The 13,897-nt window shown below is 40.9% G+C and overlaps 1 protein-coding gene and 1 long non-coding RNA gene across 2 annotated transcripts in view; one reads left to right on the top strand and one right to left on the bottom strand.

Annotated features, from left to right (window-relative positions):
* LOC309381141 (integrin beta-1-like) overlaps positions 1–2,739 on the top strand; it is a 39,350-nt gene extending 36,611 nt beyond the window's left edge. The window contains exons 16-17 of the mRNA XM_081931702.1: positions 1,966–2,098; positions 2,611–2,739. Coding sequence (XP_081787828.1) covers positions 1,966–2,098; positions 2,611–2,648 — 171 coding nt within the window. The 3' untranslated portion in view covers positions 2,649–2,739. The remainder of the gene's footprint in view (positions 1–1,965; positions 2,099–2,610) is intronic.
* Positions 2,740–8,982: 6,243 nt separating this feature from the next.
* On the bottom strand, positions 8,983–13,697 carry LOC309353447. The gene is made up of 4 exons (XR_014161861.1): positions 13,584–13,697; positions 13,279–13,341; positions 12,258–12,321; positions 8,983–9,132 (listed from the first exon to the last, which is right to left on the bottom strand). It is a non-coding gene; the product is annotated as an uncharacterized lncRNA (long non-coding RNA).
* Between the last annotated feature and the right edge of the window lie 200 nt (positions 13,698–13,897).

The following is a 13,897-nucleotide window of genomic DNA, read 5'->3' as shown; positions in this document are numbered from 1 at the left end:
CACATGACCCAGAAGCTGCACACTGGCTCCCTCAGCCAATAAAGCAAGATGAGCGCCGCAACCCCAGAGTCGGTCACAACTGGACCTAATGGTCAGGGCTCCCTTTACCTTTATGTTGTATTTACTGCCATTGTATCACCGTGCTGTGTTCAAAATCCAACTAAAGCTTCGGCAAGTATAGATTAGGGCAGTGGCTGTCCATTTCGTCTTTGTAAGACCACAGTGTGGCGTCAGAGCATGCTGGCTTACTGAAGGTATAGCTGTGGCACAGTTATACACCACAGCTGTCAAGCCAGCTGTCACAACAAAAGTCCCCTTTGCCTCATATTTTTTTCTTTCCTTCAAAATATGTGCGTTGCTTACTTTGAGGGAGAAAATATTTCAATGTAATACCTTTAGCTGTTCTTATCAGCACAACATGTCAAGGCAATTTCACCTTTTACGAGAACAGACTTGCTGGCCTGACTAATCTGCCTTGCAAAACGGTTTATGTCTGCAAGCTGAGATGTCCTTCCGCTGCTGACCCACTGCCATTACGAAAGTACATTTTGGGATGTTAGCAGACTGCACCAGAAAGCACACAATTGTAAAGCAAACAGTTAATGTGCAGCCATCTGAAGGCAGACTAAATGTGAATGCCTATTTTACAACTTTTTTAAGGCAGTTTTGTGACATAGCCATGATACGGGACAGTAGTAACACGTTCTCTTTTGTTTTTAAAGAAAAAGATTAAAACCTGTATAATCTGAAACCTATGTCAAAAATGCCAGTTCCAACCGTATGATCAAAAGCTTCCCTCTTAGGGCTGAACTACAGATTAAACAAAAGAGCCATGACTGGGTTCTGTGTATGTCATGTTGAGTTCCTTGCAGGAAAGGTTGGCTATACATGTAGTAATAAATAGGCAGATATTATTGCCAATAGAATTGGCAGCTGAGGCTTTGGAGGGAGAACATAAGAAGAGTCTGAATCAGGCCAATTTTCCATCAAACCCAGCATCCTGTTCTTAGAGTGGCCAACCAGATGCCAGCAGGAAACATGGAAGCAGAATCAAACTGCAAGAGCACTCTCCCCCTTGTCTTGGATTCCAGCTATTGCACCGGTATTCAGAAGCATTACTTGCTCCAATGGTGGAGTCAGAACAAGCAATCATAGCTAATAGCCCTATCCTGCATGAATTTGTCCGACCCTCTTTTAAACCTATCCATTGCCTCCAGTGGAACTGATTTCCATAGTTTTAACCATGCATTGCACAAACAAGTGCTTTCTTTTATCTGTTCTGGATTTTTCAACTTTCAGCATCCATGAATTCTAGTGATTTGAGATAGGGAGAAACATGCATCATTTCACCAGCTTCTATTTCTCCTTTTCCTCTCCACGTTTTCCTCGCCAAACACTGCAACCATTCCTCCCAGGGGAGTCACTCTGTTCCCTAAAACCCTAGGTCACTTTGGTTGCCATTTTCTGTCCCTTTTCCAGCTCTGTAATATTCTTTAGAGAAAGGCCCTTAAGAGATGATAAGGTAAAGGTAAAGGGACCCCTGACCATTAGGTCCAGTCGTGGCCGACTCTGGGGTTGCGGCGCTCATCTCACTTTATTGACTGAGGAAGCCGGCGTACAGCTTCCGGGTCATGTGGCCAGCATGACTAAGCCGCTTCTGGCAAACCAGAGCAGCACACGGAAACGCCGTTTACCTTCCCGCCGGAGCAGTACCTATTTATCTATTTGCACTTTGACGTACTTTTGAAATGCTGGATTGGCAGGAGCAGGGACCAAGGAATGGGAGCTCACACCATTGCGGGGATTCAAACCGCCAACCTTCTGATCGGCAAGTCCTAAGCTCAGTGGTTTAGACCACAGCGCCACCCGCGTCCCTAAGAGATGATAAACAAACACTTTAAAAGTAGGGTGGAGGTGCGAATGTTGTGAATGCCGCTCATCTATTTCAATCCGTTTGCTTCGCAGCTGCCAAGCAAAGAGATGAGTCTTTGCTGCAAAAATCTCACAGCCCTACCTACATGCAGTGACAGGAAGCAACAGGAAATGGACAGAGGCAAGAAAGTGATTCAGCATTTATCAGAATCAAAGAATGTTGAGGGTAAAGAAGATTTTTTTAATATACTGTAATAATAAAAAAACCTGGAAGTTATTCTCTTTAAATTAGCAGGCCCTTCTTCACCCTAATGGTGGAACTTAAAGGGGTTAGACAGAGTGTAACTTTCCCTTTTCTACTTATATAATTGCCACAGGGATAAAGGAGCAAATCACATTAAATGCACATCCAGGTTTCCTTGCCAGAATGGTAACAATAGTTGTTTTCAGGCACTAAGAATCTGTGAATAATTAACTTTTGCAGGGGATGCATTGAACCTCTGACCTCCCCTTCTCTCATTAGAATACAGATAGAATATATATAGAGAGGCAGGGTTCCTGATCATGTGCAGAGAGCTGTAGATATGTACAGCTGGATGCTATGAAACTTCTAGTGATACATGTGGGGCTAGACTATCCCCACCCACATTTGTTAGCCTTGGATTTAGCATAGTTCAAGAGGGGCAAATATGGTGCCTTAAAGGCTAAGAAATTTATGATAGCCCACATTTTCCCTAGGCAACAGCCTGCTTCATCAGATGCAGCTGAGGAAGTAGGCTATAGCATAAAGGAGCTCATGCCACAATCAGCTGTTGTACCTGCAGTGCCCAAGCTGCAACAAACTGGCATGGCTGTGCTTCTAAAATAACAGGAAAATTACTGCCAAGGTATGTGTAATATTGGGAAACCCTTGAATGATCTCCCAACTTTCTTTTTCAGCTAAACACTGCTGCGGGGAGAAGGGAGAGGTCCTAATTTGGTCAAGGAAGTGGCATAAGGGCTGGGTGTGTTTAATCCTCCCTCCTCTCTTTTCCTCGTGCTTCCTGGGAGAGGAAAAAAATACAGGAAGAAATATAAACTAGCAAGCATCAATTCTGAGCAGCAAAAAGCTTCAGGGAACGTTAAAAAGCTCCATCCTCATTGCTCCTTCCCCAGTCCAATGAGCAGAGGGGCCTCCCCACAGATATATTTACAGTAGCTAAAACAAAAAAACCAGAACAAAACATCAAGAGATCAGTCACAGATCTCTTCTGGCAAAACACATAGTTTGGCCCTGAGTTTCTAGCACACTAAAGGCTTTGCGTCAGGAGCTTGATTCTCTTTCCACCCGTGTCAAATTCCATATACAGACATAATCCGGACTGCTGCTTCATGCAGAGAGATTCTACTGCCCATAGACTAGCGCCGGAGAGTAAATACTCAGTGCACTCTAATTTCATTGTACTGTATCTTCTTGCTGAATTCTGCCCACAACCACCGCCAATTCTGCTGGAAATCCTTGTTGGGTGTCTCCTTCCCCACCCCAGATAAATAAACTGTATAACAGATAGATTTCTGATCTATTCCCTGCCTAAACTTCAATTTAAAGAGCCCTCAATTTTACTGGTACATTATCACCCACACATGTGATTTAAAAAAGAATAATACTTAGATCATCTATCCCTGAATATTTCAGTGTGACTTGAAAGTTTTTATTACCATTTTGTATGCTAAAAGGCCCTACTTGGAGTAGGACCAGGGATCCCCAGGTTCAAATCACCACTCAGCCCCAAAGCTAACCTTCAGCTAGTCACTATCTTTCAGCCTAGGCTACCTTGCAGGGTTGTCATAAGCAAAGAATTGGGAGGAGAACCATGAACTCCACCCAGAATTTGTCAGATGAAGGGCAAGATAAAAGCTGAGTGGGAAAGCAATGAATTAATTGCTCAGTGAGCCTTATCTGCACTACCCTCACACTGGAGCCTCCAATTTCCTCCTTTTGACATTCCTTTTGTCCATCTACATGTTTCCCAACCTAGCATCTGAGATATCTAGCTCATTCATTCCTCCTCTTGTTTTGCTAATGGAAGGAGCAGCACAGTAACTCACAGGCCTTGCTTTTACTCTGGGAAGTGAAATGTGGATTTAGAATTAACCTTCCTTGCCTGGCAGTCAGTGTCACTGTTTTGCGAGCTAGAGTCCAAAGTGATTTGGTTTGCTTTCTTTGCAGTTTATACAAGTTCAAGTCAAATTCTTCTCTAAGCTATGCAGCTCATGGGGGTGAGGGAGCTAGTCATTCTGGCTGTGTCCATGGGCCCCCATCAAAAAAATAAAAATAAATACATAGCAAACTGAGGTTCTGCCCCCTCCCTAACAAAAGGCCTGCCCCACTAACAAAAATTGTGGCTACACCCATGGCTGTGTCTGTGCTTGTGAATAATAATGGATCTGTACAGCTGCCTGCATTTTTGGTATGTGGCTTAGGGGGCAGCCATGATGAGTCTCCTGCACTTTGAAATTCACTATTAAACCACTGAGAAGTAGGATATGGTTGCAGAAGGCAAACATGGGGCAGGATATTTGAACTCCTATTGTTTGTTTGTTTGTTTGTTTGTTTGTTTGTTTAATAAAATGTCACTTGATTGTAGAAAAAAATCTCCAAGAGATTTAAAAGAGAAGCCATGCAGGGACATGCTCTTTTCAATGATTCATTTTTTTATTAAGATTTTAAACAAAGACCCTGCTACAGCTTACTTTATTTTTGGCAGCACATTCAATAGTGCTGCCCTGGTTTGCAAGGTCACGATGACACACCCATTGGACAGAGAATGCCCTTGGGCTATTCTTTTTGTTTCCTATCTGCATACTTCTATATTGCAGAAACACCGTTATTTTTAAAAGAAAACCAGAAACAATTGATTCAATGGTTTAAAAATTGGTAACAGGGACATGATAGCTGAAGTTAGTACAGTATCCATTTAATAGTTTCCTCTAAAATAGATTTAGAACGGTGGTGCATTTTCTGATCCTTGTTCCTTTCAGTTCCTGGACGTCCTCTTCCATTACAGTAAAGTAGAAAACCAGGAACCTTATATTTGTATGTCTAACCAACATTAAGGAAGTAAAACATCTGGAAGGACTGAAACGCGTAAGTCATAGCTAACCTTTCTCCAACATTTGAGGAAACTGATCTCAAGAGCCCCTCCAAATCTTATTCATTTTTATTGGGTCAAAAGATAAACATTCGAGCTAAGCCTACATATACTGACCTGAGAATAAGTCCCCACTGAACTGAATAGGGATCACTTCTGCGTAGGCTGTGCTGTCAGGCACATATTGGCTAAATGTAAGCAAAACAAGTAGTGGAGAATGCCTTCTGGCTTCTAATGTAAAAGTGGTCTAGAAAGGGCTTACTTCTGAGCAGACATGGTCAGGATTGTGCTAGTTACAGGTTTTCTGCCGACTTGTCCTATGGACAACACAGCTGTGTTCACACTCCTGTTTGCTGTGCATTTGCTGCTTTTTCATACATCAAATGATGTTATCCAAAATGCATGTGTATCCTAACAAAATACAGTGGTACCTCAGGTTACATACGCTTCAGGTTACAGACTCCGCTAACCCAGGAATAGTACCTCGGGTTAAGAACTTTGCTTCAGGATGAGAACAGAAATCATGCTCCGGCAGCATGGCAGCAGCAGGAGGCCCCATTAGCTAAAGTGGTGCTTCAGGTTAAGAACAGTTTCAGGTTAAGAACGGACCTCCCGAGTGAATTAAGTACTTATGAATACCTTTGCATAGGGTAAAAGGCATTTCCCCACCCTATCAATGCCCCCTGGTGTGTATACAAACAGAAAGGAATCTGACACTAATGAAGCTGTGCTGATGTGAACAGCTGGGGGGAAGGGAAGAGCTGTGAAGCACATGGAGATGGGGAAGCAACTTCACTGTGTTCTAAGGAGGCAACATGAATACACTCCATAAGACTGAATCCCCATTAACAAGAGGCTTCTCTCTTAGCGCAATTCCATATCTTGCTTTCACTTTGAAGTCTCAGCTACTCCTAACAGCAACAAAGCTGTAATCATCACTTCTATCAGTTTCTATACTGAACTTACAGTAACAAAGAGGATCTCTTCTTACCAATTACCTCCACAAAAGGAGGACATTCACTTGGCACTTGAAATTTAATTTATAGCAGTACTTACTGATTTCCTTCCATTCAAAACTGCAGGCAAGGATTGTGTTGCTGATTTGCAACTAAAAGTAAGAAGTGAAATGTTCAAGGGAGAAAATATATATGTGCCGTATTAAAGCCTTGGGATGGTCTTTCTTGTGTAAACAGCCAGTGATTTTATCTGGATGCTGCTGAACTGGAGGTATAAATCTATTCTTCAAAATGAGTCATAGTGAATCATCTAAGTTTACTGCTAGGGAGCTATTATAGATTATAGATTAGGACAAACCCAACACTGAGTCCTGCAACAGAAACATACGCAGCATGGAATGCAGTAACAACAAACCAGTTTACTAAATTGTTTTCATAAAGAGTTGCAAATGAATAGATGTAATCAAATCTGTAATCTTATCCTGCAATTCATATTCTACACTTCCCACCACCACAAACCATGGTGTATTCAGGGAAGGACTTACCACCACCACCACAAACCATGGTGTATTCAGGGAAGGACTTACTGGGATTGAAGTCCGCCCCCCCCCCAAGCAAGATGGAATAATGTAAGCCACAATAACAAGGACATTATGTGTTAGATTTGCTATATAGCTTGCTTTTATAATCCACATTAAACTGTATGTATAAACTAAATTTATGGATTATTAATTGCTGTGTTTTAAGATCCTAACTTTCCTTTTTTGAACAGAGGAAATTTCAGAATGGGGCTTTCAGACCTCACTGCCCCACACCAACATGTGCTCCTAGCAGTTGGGGGGCCTTTGGGCATGATATGGGATATGATGCAGGGGATTGCAGATGGCGGAATTAGAGGAAACTATGGAATTGTTATCGGAGGATTGATTTCCATTCCGTAAGTGGGATGAATAAGCAAACATGAGCAATTTTCACTCATGTTTCCATCAGAATTCTTCAAAATGCCTGTTGAGGATCCAAATCTATATATATCTTTGGGAATCCACATGGAATGAAGCTTTAGAACGCAACCGAGATGTCTTTTCATGGGAAATTGACTCTTCCTGGCCACAGCTGTGAGTTTCTAAGGCTATGCTTTCAGCTTTTGGGAGAACTGATACTGCTTTAAAGACCAGCATGCATGATTGCCAAAGTTCTTGTCTGATGCCCCCTGCTCAACTTGTATATTTTTATGCTTACAAAAAAATACACAAGCTTCTCAAAAGGGAACTCAACTCTGTAGCAGCTGGAGTTTCCTACTGCTTAGAGAAATGGGAAGCATCACAACACATTTTGTAACACCATCTGTCTAGTTTTCAAAGGTTGAGCAGCTGTTAGATAGGGTTTCTAATTGTGATGTGGAAATCTGTGCGCAAACCAAACCTGCAATCAAGGCAATCCACTTAGAAAACCTTGTTGAATAACTTTTTAAAAAGCACCTTTCCTCAACCTGATTCCTGACAGATGTTGTTGAACTACAACTCCTATCACTGGTTTTTAAACCAGTGAGAGCCAGTGTGGTGTAGTGGTTAAGAGCGGTAGTCTCGTAATCTGGGGAACCGGGTTCGCGTCTCCGCTCCTCCACATGCAGCTGCTGGGCGACTACAGATTTGGTGATAAGAAGCAAGCGATCTCACAGCAGCTTTGCTGATTAATCCTGCTTGACAAACTATTTGTGTTACTAAGTGCAAACAGTGCTGTGTGAGTAAAACCCTGCTTATGGCTTACTCACATCTCGGGAGATAAAGTGATAACATAAAGAAAAGTCCTAAAACGCCTTGGGCTTATGCTGATTCTAAGATGGTCATGAACTATTTTTAAATTTGCACTTAACAAAACATATGCTAAGCACCATGTGCTGGTTTAATGCAGAATTAAGGATAATATGTCCATAAAATGCTTCACCCAATATATTTACCTTGTTTCAAAGGCTTATAAAGAATATGAAGTGGCAAGTACCTGTCTTCAGATAGTCTCTCAACATATGAGTATCACAGTTGTTAAATGTTTGGCAGGTAGTCCAGTATTCTTAAATACTCTATGTCACTTTGAGACATTTATGTAAAAAGCAATGAAAAAATGTAATAAACAATTTCCCCAGATTATTTACTACTGCATTTTATGCAATATAGTTTATAATCAACAAGAAATGGTAGATAAGTAGCTACTTTCCTTTTGTGTGATGCTGTTAAACTGGAATAATGGAGATATAAACTGAAAGTAACACTGACACAGATATATGTCAACTGTTTAAAAAGGCGAGGAGGACCTAATCATAACAAAATACTTTCATTGCAAAACCCTTGTTGCAGTAAGTGGCTGAAAGGGGAGGTTTTTTTCCAATAAAGCCTAACTCTGTGTATTGTACCACCCTGGAGAAGAGGTTGTATCAGGAGGAAGTATGTCTTAAGGACTTCTTTGCATTAAGTTTTATGGGCATGATTAAAACCAGGCTCATTTTTGTCAACTTTTATATACTGCTCTGTGGTGTGAGTATTTGTGAAAACATTAACCATGTGCCCAATTTCCTTTGTAATAAATATAGCAAGATCACTATGATGACACACAAACTCAGTTATACAAAACTCTCATTGTGCTCAGAATACATGTTCCTCATGAGCAACAATTTAGGATTTAGGTACAAAAGCTGCGGTCTTCCAGATATTGTTGGATTCTGAACCCCATCGGTTCCAAACAGCTCGGCCCATTATTAGAGGCCATGGGACTTGAAGTTCAGCAATATCTGGAGGACCTCAGGTTCTCCACCCCTAATTTAACTGACAGAGGGAAATTTGCAAGGCTTCTGAAAGGAGAACAGAGAAGGAGGTGGCTTTATGAATCACTGGAAATCTAACACAGTCATCTTTCCATTCAGCATCAGCAACCATCCTGGGAACATCTGATATGATCATAAACGAGACAAAAGATATAGATTTTTTAAAATAGTTTTTTGTTTAAAATAACTGCACATGTATTGTGTGATCTGGAATGGAAAAGAGTTTGTGTAACCACAAACTAAATATATCAAAAGGCAAAGTCTCTACCATAGCTGCAAGCTGTAATACTTGTTTCTCGCCTTCAGAACAGGCAGATTTAGCTAATTCCACGGCTTGACTGGAGTACGTGCTTTTTACCTATAATGGGACAATCACAAAATAAATCCCCTTGGATTATTGAGCCTTTAATAAGCTTTGGTTATTTGGGCATGGTAAGATAATTCATCTTCCCTCCCTCCCTACTTTTTCTCATTAAGAGTGTGTGTAAAGGATGAAGTGGAAATCCTAACCCACAGTGAAAATTATAGGAACATTCAGGGTAAATTTGGCTAAGAAATTGTTTTAAAGGGATCCTATGTCTAGAATGTCTTGGGGTTTTTTTCATGAGGAAAGCTTAAATGTGCTGAGAGTGGCAGAATCCATTCTTTTTTACTACTACACTACACCATGTGTGGATTACCCCCCCCCCCATACCCTAAGGCTAATAATGGGTTAAACTGGATCTTTTTTTACCTCTATACATTTTCTCCTTAGAGACATTCTGAAAGATGAGTTAGGCTGAGATCTATAGTGAGTTTCCAAAGTCCCCCAGTAATCCACCCTCTGTTTTAACTGAACGCTAATGGGTGGTACCAATGACTAAGTCAATGTACTCCACCCTGCTTCCATCAGATGGGTGTCTGTGGAATTGAAATAGAGGACAAAACATGGGTTTCTCAGTGTTCCAATGGATACTGGATGTATAGAGTTAAAAATGAACTGTTTACTCTAAAAAGAGGATATCTTATTGGTGACTGGGCTTCAGTTAAGAGACAGCTTATGCTCAGATTCCACTTCTTTGATAGGTGGCTCTGTCCACTTGTCATAGTTGGCCTGTGAGGTGGAGAGAGATAAAGATATGGGCCAAAGAGGTTCCCCATCCCTCACCAAAGGTACATTTGATCTCCAAAACACCTTTTTTCAAATACTGTACTGGTGGAATACAGCGAATCACTGGCCTCATTACAACCCCTGAACATTACACCACTCCAGCCTGGACTCAGCAGATTTCTATTACTGTCATTGGAAGTGCTCATTTTTTAGAAAATTCTTCATGCGCTTTTTCTGATGAACCTTTCCTTTTAACCAAAATATTGTTTTTCATAACACTATTGCCAAGGAGCTTGGTGAATGTCTGAGGTGAATCTGATTTATAATTATTCTTCCAAGTTGTCAATTTTTTGAAATATTCTAGTGGAAATGGTAATTCAGAACAGCTTAGGACAGATTACCCATCAGTTCCAAAAGATGAACAGATATGGACCCTGATAGATCTTGATGATGGCAAGCTCTTGACCAAACTCTTATGGCAGCATGACATAAAATTCCATTGTGTTTTGCCAGCCAAAATAATCTATTTTTGCTTAGCATCCTAGGCAAATATGTTTGGCATTTCACTATGTATCAGTGCCAAACTTTCTGGTGTGTTTTCAAGAAAGGAATGAAAACACCAGGCCACAAACTACTGCAATATATTAAGTGCTTGGGAGGATTTCTTGGCATCATCAACAGATCTTAAAAATCACAGAAATAGTTGCATATGGCAGTTAATAACAAAGTTACTACAGTATATGCGATGCCCAAGCCAAGGAGATACTGTATTTACCCAAATGTAATGCATACCTTTTTTGGCCAAATTATGTTGCGAAAATTAGGGTGCACATTAGATTTGATGGTGCATTTACATTCGCCAGCAAAACCGTTTTTGGTTCCAAGGTTTTAAAAATTGAGGTGTGCATTAGATTTGATGGCGCATTAGATTCACATAAATACAGTAAATAACTACAGTGGTACCTCGGGTTAAGTACTTAATTCGTTCCGGAGGTCCGTTCTTAACCTGAAACTGTTCTTAACCTGAAGCACCACTTTAGCTAATGGGGCCTCCTGCTGCGCCGCCGGAGCACGATTTCTGTTCTCATCCTGAAGCAAAGTTCTTAACCTGAAACACTATTTCTGGGTTAGCGGAGTCTGTAACCTGAAGCGTATGTAACCTGAAGCATATGTAACCTGAGGTACCACTGTATACAACCCTTGGAAGACATCTGAAGGCAGCCCTGTATAAGGAAGCTTTTAAATATTTAATGTTTTATTATGTTTTTATATGGTATGTTGAAAGCCGCCGGGAGTGGCTCAGGCGACCCAGTCAGATGGGCGGGGTATAAATAGTAAAATTATTATTATGGAATAGGATGTCCCCAGGCCCAGCTACAGCTAGCAAACTGATAACGGGGAACACAATGATCTCTGGTGTATGACTTTTGCAGGCTGATGGTAGGGCCTTTGATAATAGTTTCATTGCTGCTCCACTGAGCTTTTCACATGCCACACAGGGCTTTTTGTAACAAAAGGAATAATGCAAATGTAGATAGACTGATGGATGTTCAATGGGTCATGAACTAATGGTAGATCTAGGTTTAAACATGAGCAGCAGCAGCAACAATTTTATTATTTATACTCCGCCCATCTGGCAGGTTATTTTAAAACTAAGGGGGAGTTTCATTCAGGTTGAATATATGTAAAGGTGCAATATTACTGAATTTAGCTATTAATTGTTAAAACATATTTGATCACAACAACTAAACTTTTACAGTGACTACAGTGTATTCCAGAGGCTCAGAAACTGACAATATTTTATATATTATTTCTGACAGCTTTTAAATCAATTTCACAGGTTGCTCAACTTGTGGTTTTGAATTGGGAGCAGGCAATTATGCAGTTCTGCTTTCTATAGAGCCCCATCTACACATCTGACAGCTCCTTTTGAACTTCCCTTTGTGTTCTCTGAAAGCCACATCATTTCCCTTACTACCATTGTAATGTGTGACTATAAATCAGGGGGAACCTGAATGGTCCTAAGAAACCATAATCTAAATTTCTACAACTAACTGTGCAGGCAATGCTGGAAAAGATATATAAGGGAGGAATATGTTTGCTATTGCAGTTACAAGGAAAGGCAAACTATTATTTTAAAGTAGAGAGGAAAGCTGGACAAGGGTATATTTCTAAAAGCATTGTGCATGGAATCACCGCCTAATTTATTATTGTAGCTGTTGTTGCTGTTGCTGCTAAAGTCTTATAGACTAACTAAAGTATTAAAGATTAATCAGTTGTTACACAATATGTAGAAATGCCTGTCTTAAGCCATAAGAAAAAAAAGAAATATTAGGGCCAGGGGTTTTTTTCAGCTGGAACTTGCCAGAACTCAGAATGGCAATGGTACCTACCTGAGAGGTACTGGAACTAAGAGTATGAGGGAGGTGTTCATGGAGAGTTCTGGCACCTCTTTTTCTAGAAAAAATAGCACTGATTAGGGCAATACCTTTATTAGTCCAACCAAATATCAGAAAACTGCATGCAAACATTTGAGTTCTCCAGAACTCTTCATAAAACTAGATGGTAAACAAAGTGCCTGTACATTTTGATTAATTTCTCAGGTTCAACAAGTGCTAGAAACCAACACACACACCCCGGATATTACACAACTTTAGGGTGTCCTGGTTTTCACTTTTTAAAAATATGGCAACCCTAATTGAGTGTACACATCCAGATGTGCATAGTAGCAGACTTTCAGATACGTCTTTTTAGGTTCATTGGAGATATCACATTAGCAAAAATGCTCATTGCTGTTAATAGTGTGGTGCTGTTGGAACATATGCCTTCTAAGGGGTGCTCCTCTTTCATTAAAGATTTATGTAAAGTTCCCCACCACCAATAAAAAATGAGCACTTTGTTCTTGTGGGAATTTGTCTTCCAAATTAGTGCGTTATTGTAGTGAGACCCTAGAGAGCCACTGGAAGTTCAGATTACACACTACTAGGCTAGATATACCAGTGATCTGACTCAGTATAAGGGTGTTTAAAATTCTGTATCAACTGTCACTTGGCAGGATGAGACAAATGACTAAGCTAACCAGGGATGAGAGAGGTCAAGGGGAAGTTTGGTTCTGAAAGAGTAGTACGTCAATGGCCAGAGATGATGAAAGTTGTAGTTCAACACTAGTAGGGCCTGCTCAGTTATCATGGACTTGAATGTGGCTTTTTTAAAGAGAGTTGTGAGTATGTGCAAAGTGCCTATTCAATGTGAATAGAATCAACTTTTGTCTTTAAAAAGTGGATCTAGGGATATGGTTTGGTTCCTTTTCCCTATGACAAGAAACAACCTTAAAATAGAGACTCCACTTTCTAAATTCCTCCATTGCTAGAACTCTTTACCAATCCGCAGAAGGGCAGCATCTCCCCTTGTTACCTGCTTACTCAGGAGTCTTTCTTTGGGTAAACAACTGGGAGTCAGGAAGGAGCCTTTCCTGATCTACAGTGGTACCTCTGGTTACATCCGCTTCAGGTTACAGACTCCACTAACCCAGAAGTAGTGCTTCAGGTTAAGAACTTTGCTTCAGGATGAGAACAGAAATTGTGCTCCGGCGGCGCGGCAGCAGCGGGAGGCCCCATTTGCTAACGTGGTGCTTCAGGTTAAGAACAGTTTCAGGTTAAATAATTAATTAAATTAATTCGACCTCCGGAACGAATTAAGTACTTAAACCGAGGTACCACTGTACCCAGATCACCCAGAAATTCCAATGTACTCTCTGTTTTTTAGCCTGACGTGAAATGAAACCTGTAGGAGTGAAGAGAAAGAGCGTGCCTCAGGCTGCAAGTCTACACCCTCTGAACGCAAGCTTTACTTCCGAGTAAAAATATATATCCCAGGAGTGTGCTTACGGAGGACCAAACCTTTGGCCAATCTACACTTGCAGCAGGGGGATGAAGGCAACGCGTGTGCGTTTGTGAACCTTTGTCGATCCTAAAAGCCGAGTTTCAAGGCAAAGGTGAGCTCCGTGACGAGGGCCAGGGAGGGAAAACCCCGC

This window comes from Podarcis melisellensis (assembly GCF_964234715.1).
Source record: "Podarcis melisellensis genome assembly, chromosome: 12".
Taxonomy (NCBI): Eukaryota; Metazoa; Chordata; class Lepidosauria; order Squamata; family Lacertidae; genus Podarcis; species Podarcis melisellensis.
This window is presented reverse-complemented; position numbering and strand designations above follow the sequence as displayed.